Below are 15,733 nucleotides of genomic sequence, written 5' to 3'. Positions count from 1 at the left end.
ATTCCTGCATAAACTGACACAGGAGTCATTGGTTATTGGTTTTTTTTTTGTTTTTTTTTTTTTTTTGGCCTGTCCCGTTTGGCTCTTTTGCCATCAGAATTGTTGTCTAAAGGCAAAGAAAGATGCCCAACGGATTTACTTTACCAAATTGACCATCCCAGCCTTGCCGTAATGGTCCATTTGATTCACCTTTTATTGTTTATTTTATTTTCACTTACTGAATACGGGACAGACTTGACTGGGGGAAAGAAGGGGAGAAAGAAAGAGGGAAAGAGAAACAGCTGAGAAGAAGGACGGGGGAGAAGGGCAAAAGACAAAAACCAACAGAACGGGCAGAGAAAAAAAAATGCATATATCAATCACCTGGATCACCTGCTGAGAAAGAAAAAAGAAAGCAAGCAGAAGAGAACAAGAGTAATAGAATAAACAACATCACACTGATATATGGGAATATGACACTAAATACTAAATGTTAAACATTATTGTGCAGCACATAAGATCAACAGAACACAGTGTGCTTTGAGGTAGGAGCCAAAAAGGGTGTAGTTTGTGGGTGTGATCACCCGTGTGTACACCTGTGAGCATGGACGCGCTTGTTTTTTGTTTTTTTAAAAGGTTCCTTCATGTAATAATCTGCTAGAGGGTGTGGGGGGGCCACAGCCCCGTCCTCCAGGGCGTGAAGCAGGTGTGGAGGAGATCAAAACTCCAGACATCCAGAGGCCCCCAGAACACAAGAGACCAAGGAAGACCAACAGAGGGGCAGCTGCGCCACTGTCCCGGAAAGAGCTGAGGAGAGTCCCAGATGAGGGCTCACTCAGCAGCCGCGGAGCAGAAGCCAGGGGGAGTTGCAGTGACGCGCCCGTGAGCTCCGCCGGCAGCCAGCTGCGCCTGAGTGACCGAGCCCCAGGCCGAGAGGCCGGGGGCACCCCACCTCCGAGGTGGCCCGAGCGAGCCCCAGGCTCCAGGCCCCGATAAGCGGCGGCCAAGGAGTGAGCCGGTGTGTACCCGGACGCCCATCCCCGGACACAAAGAACCACCAACGCACCGATGTCTGAGGGGGTCCGCCACTGGCAGGGGAAGTGGTGGTAGGGGGAGATAGGCCTCCAAACCTTGGAGGGCCTGAGATGTCCCCAGAGAGGTGGCGCCTGACACCCAACCTGACATATAGACACAAACATACAGGCACACACAGACACAAACATCCATTCCCACCCTCATGCTCTCATATGCACTTACTCCACACTCAACCAACGTGGAGACAGACATAAAGAGACGTTGTACACACGATCACACTCCCCAAGCGTACTCTACAAACCGGGTCTAGGTGCCCCCGCCCCTGGAGGGGGGAACTGCACCCAGACCCAGGTGGTGTTTCCCTTTTCCCTGCGGTGGGGGGAGGCAGACCGCCCCGACTCCGCAGCAGCAGGAAGGCTCCACACTCCAGACCGCAGTCGGACGGCCAACTCCTCCTCCTAGTCCTAGCCCCCCTGCTCCAGCAGGTCGCAGAGAATGGGGGTGAGAGAAGACTCCAAACCTCCCTCCACCCGCTCATTGTAATGTTGATGCATGTGTGTTCTAAGGTGCATTTAAAACCCAGGAGGGCTTGGAGCTACCTGCCAGAGAGCAGCAGGTAAGCGCATGGTCCCTCCTGCTAGCCCTCAATGTCTACGTGTATTTAAAATTGAGAGGTGGGCAACGATGCCAGGGGTGGGGTGTACACCCTGATGGTACTTTGGACTCCGTGTATCGTGCCCACCCCCAAGATCCTATATGTATGTGTAATGAGAGTGTGAGTAATGTGAATGTCTAAGTTGTGGGATAAAATTGAGGCAGAGGCAGCCAGAAGGGGACAGAGGGGCGGGGGGGGGGGGGGGGGGGGGTAGCCTCCTCTGCACCCTGGTGACATACCCCTACTCCAAGGCCCTGCATGTGTGGGTGGTTGTGGTGGAGCGGGAAGAGGGAGGCAGCTGGAGATGGGGAGGGAAGGAAGGGGGGGGCAAGTGACCCCTCCCTGGGGCCAGCTCCCCCGCTGACCCCAGTAGGCACCCCCATACTCCGCGACCCGCCAGGGAAAGGGGGCCCAGGCCCATCCAGACCGGGCCCAGTGCAGCAGCGCCGCCCGGCCCCACAGAGCCCGGGACAGTCCACCCAACCCCACCACAGAGAAAACTGCACCCACCCCACCATCCACTCATCTTCCAGACTACATAAGACAATAAACACCCAGGCTGAGATCTTCCTCCACCTCTCCTGTATCTCCCCCTCCTGCAGAGGGAGCTCCTGAGGAGAGGAAAGCTCCTGCAAGATGTGACAATCTCCCCCACCAGTTGAAGAGCCCCCCAGGTGGCTCGACGCACCGGCGGCACCCTGCTCCAGGGCTGGGCCCCCATGCACCCACCCGCCCACAACCCCGGCAACACACCAACCAGGACCGAAGCCCCCGAGGCCCGGTCCGGGTCCCAGCCCAGAGACGGAGCGCCCCCAGAACCTCACGCCCATCCCGGACCCACCCAGGGGCAGCCAGGCTACCAGGTCAGTAACCCACGTCCGTCAGCACAGACCCTCCCCTAGCCCCGCTGCACGCAGCCGCGAGGAAACAGTCACCTGAGAGCCAACAGAGCCCCTAACCGGACATGACCGCTACCCCGGGTTGAGCCCCCCAAGGAAAATGCCTCCGGGGAACCCCCCGACGCCCTAAGCCTGTCCCTACCCCCACACCAATCACAACAGTGAAGGCGGGACCAAACTATGACCCCCCACCCCCACTAGGTGATGGAGCTGATCAAAGGAGCCCAGAGCAATTGATCTGATGTGGTGGCAGAGGCTGTATCAAGACTAATGTAATCTAATAGATAATTTCTATATTGGTTAGAATTAAGATTATTTTTATTTTTCCAGTTCATGAGGACAGTTTTCTTGGCTATGCATAGGGCAGTGAAAACCATATGGGCTATATTCTTTTCTGAAGTGACATTATCTAAGCTGCCCAACAAACACACTAAGGGGGCAGTTGGAATGTTACATTTCAGACACTTCGATAAGTCTTCACATATCTCGCGCCAAAACTTCTGAACTGGTGGACAGAACCAAAGAGCGTGGATATAATTGTCCGGTGAATTGGTTTGGCAGTGTGAGCAGTTGTTGGTAGACGAAAAGCCCATCTTGAACATCCGATGACCTGTATAGTGCACTCTATGTAATATTTTGTATTGAATTAATTGAAGACTGGGATTTCTAATTAGATGAAAGGTTTTTAAGCAAATCTGAGACCAGAAGTTTTGGTCTAAGTTAACTGATAAATCCGCTTCCCATTTTGCAATAGGAAGTGATATTGATTCATCTGTTTTAGAAAGCATTCTGTATATTTTGGATAGTAATTTGGGGGGTTTAAGAGTAAGAAATTGAACCACACTTGGTGGTGTTTGTAGTTCAACTTGACCCGGTTTAAATTTCTTTTTTACTATGGATTTAATTTGTTGATATTCTAAAAATCTTTTCTTGTTGATCCCATATTGTGTAACTAGTCCGTCAAATGAAATAAATTCTGTTCCTTCTAGTATATGTTCTAAATATTTGATTCCTTTATCACTCCAATCTGAAAAGTTTATCATATTATTGTTTTGTAATATGTCAGGGTTGTTCCAGATAGGTGTACGTTTGCATGGGATTAATGAAGACGGCGTCAATTTTAGAAACTCCCACCATGCTGTCAGAGAAGAGCTGATGTTGATGCTTTTAAAGCATTCATGTCGTTGGATGTTTGAGCTGATAAATGGTAGGTCTGAGATCTCTAGATTATTGCAGAGTGCTTGTTCTACATCTAGCCAAGGTTCATCTAAGAGGGTGTGTTTTAGCCATCCTGAGATAAACTGAAGCCTGTTGGCTAAGAAGTAGTGCTGAAAGTAAGGCAGTTCTAGTCCTCCTTTATCCTTGGTCTTTTGTAGTGTTTTTAAGCTTATACGTGGGGGTTTATTTTTCCAAAGGAATTTGGACATACATGAATCTAGAGATCTGAACCAATCTTGTGGCGGTTTAGTTGGGATCATTGAGAATAAATAATTTATTTTTGGTAAGACCATCATTTTTATAGCGGCAACCCTTCCCATGAGTGATATGGGTAGACATTTCCATCTAGCCAGATCATCTTCTACCTTCTTTAAAAGTGGGATATGGTTTAATGTAGTTAGATCTGCAAGCTTGGGAGAGACATTAATACCTAAATATTTTATATTTCCCGATTGCAGTGGTGTAGAAGAGGAATTATGGAAGGAGCAATTAATCGGTAGGACTGTAGATTTTGACCAGTTAATTGAGTAATCTGATATTCTTGCAAAAGAGTTTATCAATTCAATCACCCCAGAGATATTGGTTTGTGAATTTTGGAGAAAGAGTAACACATCATCTGCATAAAGGCTGATTTTATGTTCCACGTTCTTGCATTTTATGCCCTTAATTACTGAATTCTGTCTAATTGCTGCTGCTAGTGGTTCAATAAAAATTGCAAATAGTGAAGGGGAGAGTGGGCATCCCTGCCTGGTGCCCCTCAAGAGACAGAAGCTGGAGGATGTCTGGTCATTTGTTCTAACACAAGCTGTTGGGGAATTATATAATATTTTTAACCAGTTTATGAAAGAGGATCCAAAACCAAATTTGTGTAAAGTTGCAAATAGAAATTTCCAGTTAACTCTGTCAAATGCTTTTTCTGCGTCTAAAGAGAATATTGTAGTTTCTAGGTTTTTACTGTATGAGTAGTCTATCAAATTAAGTAATCTACGTGTATTTGTTGATGAGTGCCTACCTTTTATGAAACCAGTTTGGTCAGGATGAATTAAGAGGGGGGTTATTTTCTCCAGTCTCTTTGAGAGAGCTTTGCAGAGCTTTTCATTGGTTATTGTTAATACCTATGTAGACAGTAGAGGACTTTATCTATTTCAACTTCACTGCCACAGGATCAGATATAGAAAATGTTTTTTTTTTTTTTTTATTGCCTTCTTTTGTTTATTTTATTTTATCTTTCAGATTAATTTGTTTGTGTTACTGAATGTATCTGAATGAGAACAGACCCAAAACTTTTTTATCTATTCGTACAGTTGATAGGTGTTGTTGATTTTTTTTTCGATACCTTAATCTTTTGTCAACACACAGGTTATGTTTTCATTTCCTGTGTTAAAAACATCAAGTTCACATGTAACAAAATATGCTATAGAAATAAAATTGCCACTACCATCGTATTAATTTATTTTGTTTATTTTGTTTTCCGAAGTTATTTTTGTATTCTTTTTTCTTAATTTAAGGAAGTCAAGAGGGATGGATGAGGAGATGTTTTAAATTCTTATCATGTATTCAGCCTGAAACCATAAATTTCTCCAGGGTGTAAGGGTTAACATGAATAAATGACCTTCCTGGAAAAGGCAAAATTATTTTAGAGGTTTTCAAATCTGGTTTTAAACACTGTGATAGCACTGAATCAGCCCTTTTGAAAGTTTTTAATTACATATTTTTAGCTACTGACGCTGGGGACTTCTTGTGCTTTTAGATTTGATAGCTGCGTTTGATACAGTAGATCATACGATTTTATTCTCTCGTTTAGAGCATTATGTGGGCATTAGGGGCACAGCACTGGACTTGGCAGACCAAACTTTTTGTGTCAGTCTCTGTTCCTGTCTTGTGTGGTGTCCAACAGGGCTTGGATGTATCTTAACCTTTTATAACTCAATGACAAAAAGACTGAGGTGATGGTTTTTGGCAGCCCCACTGAGACCCCCAGTGTGTATTTAGATACCTTAGCCCAATATAATAAGCCAACTGTCACAAACCTGGGGATCAAAATGAACACAGAACAGCAATAAAGCTTCTTTCAGCTGAAGCAGTTAGATAACGTAAGGCTAATTCTTTCAAGGGCAGCACTCTGAGACAGTTATCCACACCATTGTTAGCAGTCAGCTGGATTACTGTAATCCACTTTCTATAGGCATCAGTGCTTCACAAGTTACTCATCTACAGAGGGTGCAAAATGCTGCAGTTCGTCTTTTAACTGGCACTCGAAAATGTTTGAGCCCATTTCCACTATTTTAGCTTCACTTCACTGGCTGCCCATTCCTTTTAGGATTTATTTTAAAAATTTTGTTTATTTGCTTTTAACGCCCTCCATGGCCTAGCCCAGTGGTTCCCAAACTTTTTTTTTGCAGGGCCCCCCTTTGTTTTACAAGAAAGATGTTCACGCCCCCCCCCCTCCCCCTCGCGCGCGCACACACACACACGCACGCACGAACACATCCTCCAACCACACCCACCCACATTTTGCTCCATTGCGGTTTATTTCACACCTCAAAAATTTAGTAAACAATTAAGCAAATACAAGTGCAATAAATGACAGGTAGTCAGAAAATAAACTACTAACTCTTTTACGCTACGTCCACACCTACACGGGTATTTTTGAAAACGCAGCTGTTTCGTCCACGTAAACAGCATTTCAAATCACCGAGAATGGAGATTTTTCAAAACTCCTTTTTTGCGTTTAGTGTGGACAAGGAATACAGAGTTCGTCATGCAACGGCAAAGGTATGTGCCTTTTTTCACATCACGCTGTGCGCCACGTTGTTTACATGAGATGAATTGCAGAATGGCAGATAGAGACAAAATACTGTTAATCTGACTGGCTGCAGGTTTTACACACTTACATACACACACGCAGTTACTGTCCCTCCATTTACAAAGGCAGAGGCATCACGGTGTAATTATTTTACATGTAGTTGTTTTTTTTCCTGTGTAATAATATTCAACATTGCTATCAATACATTTTTCAATCCCTCTGCAAAATGGGTTCAAAAACATAAACAACTGCTGGATGCTGTTTGTCCGGGATTTGAACTGGGGGAACAAATTGTGGCAGGATCAGCCTGTTATTTGTATCCTACTGTAACTTTACTGTATAAAGAGCTAACATCTCCAAATTGTCAGGAGTAGTTAGTCATTACAACAAGTGTTTGTGATCTAAATATCAAGAATGTGGGATCCTGTTTGTCCATGATTTGAAGAACCCAGCGCGTGCTCCTGACAAAGGGAAAACCAATTCTGCAGAGGAGACCTACCTCAGCACTTGTGCAGGTGAAACCAAAGGGAAGATTTTCTTCACCATATTTTCTAGTCTTTGGCTTAGAATGAAGTTGGTTTGGAAACATATTCAGGGATGCTTCATCTCCTGATTTGCGTTTGTGGAGGCGCCCCGTGCTAGCAGTGTCCAAGCATTGTTTTTTTTGTTTTGTTTTTTCCTTTTCATACCGCGCCCCCTGCAATGACTCTGCTCCCCCTAGGGGGCGGGCCCCACACTTTGGGAAGGTGTGGCCTAGCCCTATCTTATTTCTCTGAGCTGCTACAGCCTTATACACCCACCCACTCAGGTTAGCTGATCAGCTGTTCCGGAATGTACAGGACTGGGCGTAAACTTAGAGGAGAACGTGCTTTTGCTCTAGCAGCTCCCAAACTGTGGAACAATCTCCCTTTAGAGATTAGACAGGCCACTTCTTTACCTGTTTTTAAGTCACTCTTGAAAACCCACCTCTTTACCCTGGCCTTTGACACCATGTGAGATGTTGGTTTTTAGGTGATTTGATGCTGTTTTATCTTGTTTTTGTTTTTCTTTTAATATAGGGCCATTTTAATTTTATGTTTTATGTGTTTTATTTATTTATTTTTGCTGTTTTCTGTTATTCTATTGCTTTGAACTTATTTTCTGTACAGCACTTTGTTCCTGTGCTGGGTAATTTAAAGTGCTTTATAAATAAAATTGGATTGGATTGGACATTGTTATAACGCAAGAGAAAACAGTGTTAGCATTGGCGCATAATGCTAATGTAACTGAGATCTAATGTACGAATTGTGAACATTCTCAAAACTGTATTGTACATAGGTTATATTTTTTTATTGTGTGAACTTAATTTTTGTGGAACTAAGGTTCCGTGTGTCATTGTTGAAGTGGGACATTAATCAGTGTAACGCCACCTGCGGCCATGTTGCGGGTGTGGGGTTTCCTAGCCAGAGCTGTACGGACTCCACACTGGTGAGGCACGCTTTCTGTAGCTCTTCTCCCTGTACTAAATTATCCATCTAAATTTGGTGTATTTGTCTTTGTTAAGTATTGGCTCCTATGGTTAAAAGCTCTCAAAGTGTTTTCAATCGCTTTGAGTGAGAAAAATGATAATTGGAACTGCCCTTTATCTGTTATATCATCCGTTCATGTGGAACTTACTTGTATTAAACAGGGGTGAGGAGAAGCCTGCTGCCACTGTGTGACACTGATTTCGCTGCTACACTTTGTCTTATAGGTATGTGTAAATGTGTAGTTTGTGTTTTATGTGTATAATGAGTTCATGTCCCGAGGTTGCGCTCTGAATAATATTTTCAGCCATGTTGGGAAGAGTTAAAAAGTTGTTTGAATATGTATTGTGCAATTGATCCATTTTAGTGGAGATTTGAATGTTATAAGCTATTGTTAGTGATTTCATAATTGTCTCTGTTTTACCCCACTGTAATATTTGATTTTAAAGTGGCGGTTGGGAGAATTGTTATTTTGATAGATTGTATTTTCTTTTATATGATGTAAGCAGAGCTGTACGGACTCCACACTGGGGTGAGGAGAAGCCTGCTGCCGCTGTGTGACACTGATTTCGCTGCTACACTTTGTCTTATAGAAATAAACCCAGTTTCCAGCCAGTCCGTGTTTGTCGTCACAACGCAGTCGACCATTTCACATCTGCTACACTAATTCACATCAAATTAGCATTAGCTAATAATGGCAACCTACCTAGCATTAGCTGCTGTAACCCCTCTCAGTGTCTATCTCTGGTGCTGTATGAGTAAAACTCTCTAGACTTGAGATGGGTAGAGCTCAGGTGCGGTTTATTCCCCCTTTTGTGGGTCTCTGCAATAACAACATAAAAGCTTTTGCAGCTACAAAACTGTGGAACAATCTGCCTTTAGAGGTTAGACAGGCCTCTTCCTTGCCTGTTTTTAAATCATTCTGAAAACCCATCTCTTCACCTTGGCCTTTGACACCTCATGAGATGTTAGATTTATTTTTATTTATTATTTTTGTTGTTTTAGTTGTTTCTATGATGTTTTCTTATTTTTTTAATATAGCACTGTTTTAATTTTTATGCATTATGCGTTTTATTTTTTTTATTCTATTGTTCTTAAATTCTTTACTGTACAGCACTTTAGTTCTATGGTGGGTATTCTAAATTGCTTTATAAATAAAGTTGGATTGGAATTCTCTTTTGGACATGGTCTTTCCATTAAATAATAAGGTCCATTCTTTTCCACTTATCCTTTTCAGAGTTGCGGGATACACCCTGGACACATTGCCAGTCTGTCACAGGGCTAACACATAGACACAAACAACCATTTGCACTCACATTCACATCTGATTTTATCAACAGTATAATTGAGATAATAAAAATAAAGTAATGAAACAAAAAATCTTCACCTGAGAGTTTGTAGTGAACAGTTTGGACTCTTTAATCCAGCAGACAAAAACTTTACTCCTGAGTCTTCCAGGTCATTGTTACTCAGGTCTAGCTCTCCCAGACTAAAAGATTTAAAGATGAGAACTGAGTGCAGGGATTCACAGCTTCTCTCTGAGAGGTTACAGCCAGACAGTCTGAAAATCAATTATATTTGTGATCAAATTAAATTACTTATTTTAAACTGGCCATAAAAAAATTATTCCATGTCCACTTTATAAATAAGAATGCAATGCTTGCAGTTCAAGCATCTCTGTATCTGTTAAAGAAGTGGGGAGCTGGTACTTTTACACATTATACCTCAATATCCACTGACGCAGGCATTCATACTTTCCAACATACAATATCTGTGATTGTTGTTGACAGATACAGTTCAAAATAAATCTTTATTATCACATACTAAACCCTGATGCAGCCATAATTTATCCTCTGTTGGAAACAATCTGCTTTAGCCAGATCCAGGGATTTGTATTATTTTATTTTTATTTTGATTAGTTTTAAAGGGTTAAAGAAAAACTCTGGGTCCACTTTGATAAGGCTTACAGACACAAATGTTTTAGAAATGCTACGACTTACATAAATATTGCAACAATAAAAGTGTGCATAGATGCATACATACAGAGCTTTGTTGGAGGCTTTGACCACTGGCAGCAGCCTCAGAAGAGCCTCCTCTGAAGCAGAGTATTTCTTCAGGTCAAACACATCCATATCTTTTTCTGATGACAGTAAGATGAAGACCAGAGCTGACCACTGAGCAGGAGACAGTTTATCTGTGGCCAGACTTCCTGATCTCAGGGACTGTTGGATCTCCTCCACTAGAGAACGATCATTCAGTTCATTCAGACAGTGGAACAGATTGATGCTTTTCTCTGCAGACAGATTCTTACTGAGCTTCTCCTTGATATACTGGACTGTTTCCTGATTGGTCTGTGAGCTACTTCCTGTCTGTGTCAGCAGACCTTGTAGGAGAGTCTGATTGGTCTGCAGTGAAAGACCCAGGAGGAAGCGGAGGAACAAGTCCAGGTGTCCATTTGGACTCTGTAAGGCCTTGTTCACAGCACTCTGGTAGAAGCATCTCCCTGCAGATTCTTGTCTTCTTTCAGACATCTGGGATGTAATTACTTGTTCTTCAAGCAGATTGAGTCCAGAGTTGCTGAAGGTCAGATGGACATGAAGAGCAGCCAGAAACTCCTGAACACTCAGATGGATGAAGCAGAACACCTTGTCCTGGTACAGTCCTCTCTCCTCTTTAAAGATCTGTGTGAACACTCCTGAGTACACTGAGGCTGCTCTGATATCGATGCCACACTCTGTCAGGTCTGATTCATAGAAGATCAGGTTTCCTTTCTGCAGCTGATCAAAAGCCAGTTTTCCCAGAGACTCCATCATCTTCCTGCTCTCTGGACTCCAGTGTGGATCTGTCTCAGCTCCTCCATCATACTTGACCTTCTTCACTTTGGCCTGAACCACCAGGAAGTGGATGTACATCTCAGTCAGGGTCTTGGGCAGCTGTCCTCCCTCTCTGGTTTCCAGCACATCGTCCAGAACTGTAGCAGTGATCCAGCAGAAGACTGGGATGTGGCACATGATGTGGAGGCTTCGTGATGTCTTGATGTGGGAGATGATCCTGCTGGCCTGCTCCTCATCTCTGAATCTCTTCCTGAAGTACTCCTCCTTCTGTGGGTCAGTGAACCCTCTGACCTCTGTCACCATGCCGACACAGTTAGGAGGGATCTGATTGGCTGCTGCAGGTCGTGTGGTTATCCAGAGGCGAGCAGAGGGAAGCAGTTTCCCCCTGATGAGGTTTATCAGCAGCACATCCACTGAGGTGGACTTTCTAGGGTCAGTTAGGATTGTAGTTTTGTGGAAGTCCAGAGGAAGTCGACACTCATCCAGACCATCAAAGATGAACACAACCTGGAAGTCTTCAAAGCTGCAGATTCCTGCTTCTTTGGTTTCAGTAAAGAAGTGATGAACAAGTCCCACCAAGCTGAACTTTTCCTCTTTCAGCACATTCAGCTCTCTGAAAGTGAATGGAAATATGAACTGGATGTCCTGGTTGGCTTTGTCTTCAGCCCAGTCCAGGCTGTATTTCTGTGTTAAGACTGTTTTCCCAATGCCAGCCACTCCCTTTGTCAGCACTGTTCTGATTGGTTCATCTCTTCCAGGTGAGGCTTTAAAGATGTCTTCTTGTCTGATGGTTGTTTCTGGTCTGTCTGGTTTCCTGGATGCTGTTTCAATCTGTCTGACCTCATGTTCATCATTGACCTCTGCAGTCCCTCCCTCTGTGATGTAGAGCTCTGTGTAGATCTGATTCAGGAGGGTTGGGTTTCCTGCTTTAGCGATGCCCTCAAACACACACTGGAACTTCTTCTTCAGAGCAGATTTAAATTCATGCTGACACCACTGGAAGTTTGTAATATAAGTTCCTGAGTCACGCAGTATACACACACACACACACAAATAAAGGATTTATGAAGTGCACATATTATGCATGTATTTGAGACATTGTTTTAGCAGCGTAAATATTTAGAGAATAATTCTCACTTCTCAACAAACGCTCAGCGAACTTATCCTGCTTCAATCTCTTCAAGAAGTCCACTATAATCTTCACAAATGCTTCTCTGGTGTTCTTACTCTGTTCTTCATCCTCACCCCGTAATATATCCTCATCCTCACATTGACAATTAAAACATTGTAGGTCATCTGGACTCAGATCTGTCTGGATCTTCTTCAGCTCGTTCTTCACAAAAGTGATGATTCTGTCCTCCAGTATCTGCAACACAATATTTTGTGAATGACGGAAAAGCATCTTCATATAGGACATAGGACGAGGTATGTTTCTGGGAATCAATTTAAATACACACAATAAAGACAATCCTTTAATTAAATTCAATCCCTGGGTGTCTAAAAGAAGTTGGACAAGGTAAAATCCACATTTTTTTCAGAATATTTTCAACATTTCTGACTCTGACTGACTGACTCTTGGTGGCGCTGTCACTTGGTGTTCGCTCTCTCTATGGTAGAGTATCACTACCTGTTCCTGCTCAAACACAGTGGTGTTTTTGTGTAGCTTATTTGCTTAGCAATTTAATTAACAACTTTTAAATACATTCTTTTTTTATAGTATAATCTTCACATGCTTCATCCTAAGCACACTATCTGTGTACTCACTACCTAATTTATAGCCAGAGTATTCACTCACTGTGTCTCTAGTGTTAGCAGACACTAGCTTAGCTTAGCTCATAGCCGACTCGCTAGCGCTAGCACCATTGCTACTTCTCCTGTCCCTCCTGCACTTTCTTGCTCTTTGTGCCAGGTGTTTAGCTACTCTACGGCCTCCTTTAGTAGTAATGATACTTGTAACAAATGTAGCATATTTGCCGCTCTGGAGGCCAGGTTTACTGAATTAGAGACTCGGCTTCGCAACCTTCATTCACCCGTAGCTAGCCAGGCCCCTGTAGCTGGTGCAGCCCAAGATAGCGTAGGCCCCGCTAGCTGTTCCCCGGCAGACCCCAAGCAGCTGGGGAAAGAGGGCAGCTGGGTGACGGTGAGGAGGAAGCATAGTCTTAAACAGAAGGCCCAGGTACACCACCAACCTGTTCATGTGTCTAACCGTTTTTCCCCACTCGGCGACACAGCCGCCGGGGGTCAAACTCTAGCAATTGGTGATTCTGTTCTCAGACATGTGAAGCTAGAGACAACGGCAACCATAGTCAATTGTCTTCCAGGGGCCAGAGTAGGCGACATTGAGGGAAATTTAAAACTGCTGGCTAAGGGTAAACGTAAATTTAGTAAAATCGTAATTCACGTCGGCAGTAATGACACCTGGTTACGCCAATCGGAGGTCATACTAGGTGTGTAACTTTGCCAAAACAATGTCGGACTGTGTAGTTTTCTCTGGTCCCCTCCCCAATCAGACCAGGAGTGACATGTTTAGCCGCATGTTCTCCTTAAATTGCTGGCTGTCTGAGTGGTGTCCCAGAAACGATGTTGGCTTCATAGATAATTGGCAAACCTTCTGGAGGAAACCTGGTCTTGTTAGGAGAGACGGCATCCGTCCCACTTTGGATGGAGCAGCTCTCATTTCTAGAAATATGGACAAATTTATTAAACCCCCCAAAATATGGCTATCCAGAGTTGGGACCAGGAAGCAGAGTTGCAGTCTTACATGCCTCTCTGCAGCTTCTCTCTTCCTGCTAACACCCAAAAACCCATCTCCATAGAGACTATGTCAGCTCCCAAATAGACAAAAAACAAACTAAAAACCAGCAATAAACAACTTAAGAATAAAAATTCACAAAGAAAGAACAATACAGTATCCACATCTGAACCAAAGAGTAAAACAGTGAAATGTGGATTATTAAATATTAGGTCTCTCTCCCCCAAGTCTCTGTTAGTACATGACTTAATAATTGATCAACAAATCGATTTACTCTGCCTTACAGAAACCTGGTTGCAGCCGGATGATTATGTTAGTTTAAATGAATCAACACCCCCGAGTCATTCTAACTACCAGAAACCTCGAAGCACAGGCCGAGGGGGAGGTGTGGCAGCAATTTTTCACACCAGCCTATTAATCAACCAAAGACTAAGACAGACTTTCAATTCATTTGAAAGCTTGATGCTTAGCCTTGTCCACCCCAGCTGTAAAACTCAGAAACCAGTCTTACTTGTTATCATCTATCGTCCACCTGGGCCTTACACAGAGTTTCTGTCTGATTTCTCAGACTTTTTATCTGATTTAGTGGTCAGCTCAGATAAAATAATTATTGTGGGTGATTTTAACATCGATGTAGATGCTAAAAATGACAGCCTCAACATGGCATTTAATCTGTTATTAGACTCAATTGGTTTCTCTCAAAATGTAAAATAACCCACCCACCACTTTAATCACACTCTAGATCTTGTTTTAACATATGGCATAGAAACTGAACATTTAACAGTGTTTCCTGAAAAACCGTCTCCTGTCTGATCATTTCTTGATAACATTTACATTTACAATAATTGATTACACAGCGGTGAAGAGTAGACTTTATCAAAGTAGATGTCTTTCTGAAAGCACTGTAACTAAGTTTAAGAATATAATCCACCCACTGTTATCAGATTCAATGCCCTGTACCAACACAGTGCAGAGCAGCTATCTGAACGCTACTCCAACAGAGGTCAATTATCTTGTTAATAGTTTTACCTCACTACCTACGACTCTGGATACTGTAGCTCCTTTGAAAATTAAGGCCTCAAATTAGAAGTAAATGACTCCATGGTATAATTTTCAAACACGTACCCTAAAGCAGATGACTCGTAATCTGGAGAGGAAACGACGTGTAACAAATCTAGAAGATCATCGTTTAGCCTGAAGAAATAGTTTGCTGCTTTATAAGAAAGCCCTCCACAAAGCCAGAACATCTTACTATTCGTCACTGATTGAAGAAAATAAGAACAACCCCAGGTTTCTCTTCAGCACTGTAGCCAGGCTGACAAAAAGTCAGAGCTCTATTGAACCAACCATCCCTTTAACGTTAACTAGTAATGACTTCATGAACTTCTTCAGAAATAAAATTTTTATCATTTCTTATATAATTGATAATTATAAGGATTTCCTAAAAACTCCCTGAAAAGCCTTCAGATAATCCAAAATGCTGCAGCAAGAGTACTGACAGGGACTAGAAAGAGAGAACATATTTCTCCTGTTTTGGCTTCCCTTCATTGGCTTCCTGTTAAATCCAGAATTGAATTCAAAATCTTGCTCCTCACATACAAGGTCTTAAATAATCAGGCCCCATCATATCTTAATGACCTTGTAGTACCATATCACCCTATTAGAGCACTTCGCTCTCGCTCTGCAGGCCTACTTGTTGTTCCTAGAGTATTTAAAAGTAGAATGGGAGGCAGAGCCTTCAGTTTTCAGGCCCCTCTTCTGTGGAACCAGCTTCCCGTTTGGATTCGGGAGACAGACACTATCTCTACTTTTAAGATTAGGCTTCAAACTTTCCTTTTTGCTAAAGCATATAGTTAGGGCTGGACCAGGTGACCCTGAATCCTCCCTAAGTTATGCTGAAATAGATGTAGGCTGCCGGGGATTCCCATGATGCACTGAGTTTTTCCTTTCCAGTCACCTTTCTCGCTCACTATGTGTTAATAGACCTCTCTGCATTGAATCATATCTGTTATTAATCTCTGTCTCTCTTCCACAACATGTCATTATCCTG

The 15,733-nt window shown here is 43.1% G+C and overlaps 2 protein-coding genes and 1 pseudogene across 2 annotated transcripts in view; 2 read left to right on the top strand and 1 right to left on the bottom strand.

Annotated features, from left to right (window-relative positions):
- LOC146577283 (protein NLRC3-like) overlaps positions 1–15,733 on the top strand; it is a 682,649-nt gene that overhangs the window by 384,011 nt on the left and 282,905 nt on the right. The gene's annotated exons all lie outside the window — the stretch shown is intronic.
- Positions 1–15,733, bottom strand: part of LOC146577293 (protein NLRC3-like) — a gene marked incomplete at its 5' end in the record, with an annotated part of 140,589 nt that overhangs the window by 116,751 nt on the left and 8,105 nt on the right. The window contains 3 exons of the mRNA XM_085267649.1: positions 9,485–9,658; positions 10,141–11,950; positions 12,069–12,297. Of these exons, the coding sequence (XP_085123775.1) occupies positions 9,485–9,658; positions 10,141–11,950; positions 12,069–12,297 (2,213 nt within the window). The remainder of the gene's footprint in view (positions 1–9,484; positions 9,659–10,140; positions 11,951–12,068; positions 12,298–15,733) is intronic.
- On the top strand, positions 12,319–13,614 carry LOC146577294 (uncharacterized; annotated as a pseudogene).

This window comes from Mchenga conophoros, linkage group LG3, assembly GCF_057382185.1.
Source record: "Mchenga conophoros isolate Kocher_MC1m ecotype Shallow Benthic linkage group LG3, M_conophoros_male_GT1.1, whole genome shotgun sequence".
Classification (NCBI taxonomy): Eukaryota; Metazoa; Chordata; class Actinopteri; order Cichliformes; family Cichlidae; genus Mchenga; species Mchenga conophoros.
Note: the sequence above shows the minus strand (reverse complement) of the source record. Positions and strands in the feature narration are given on the sequence as shown.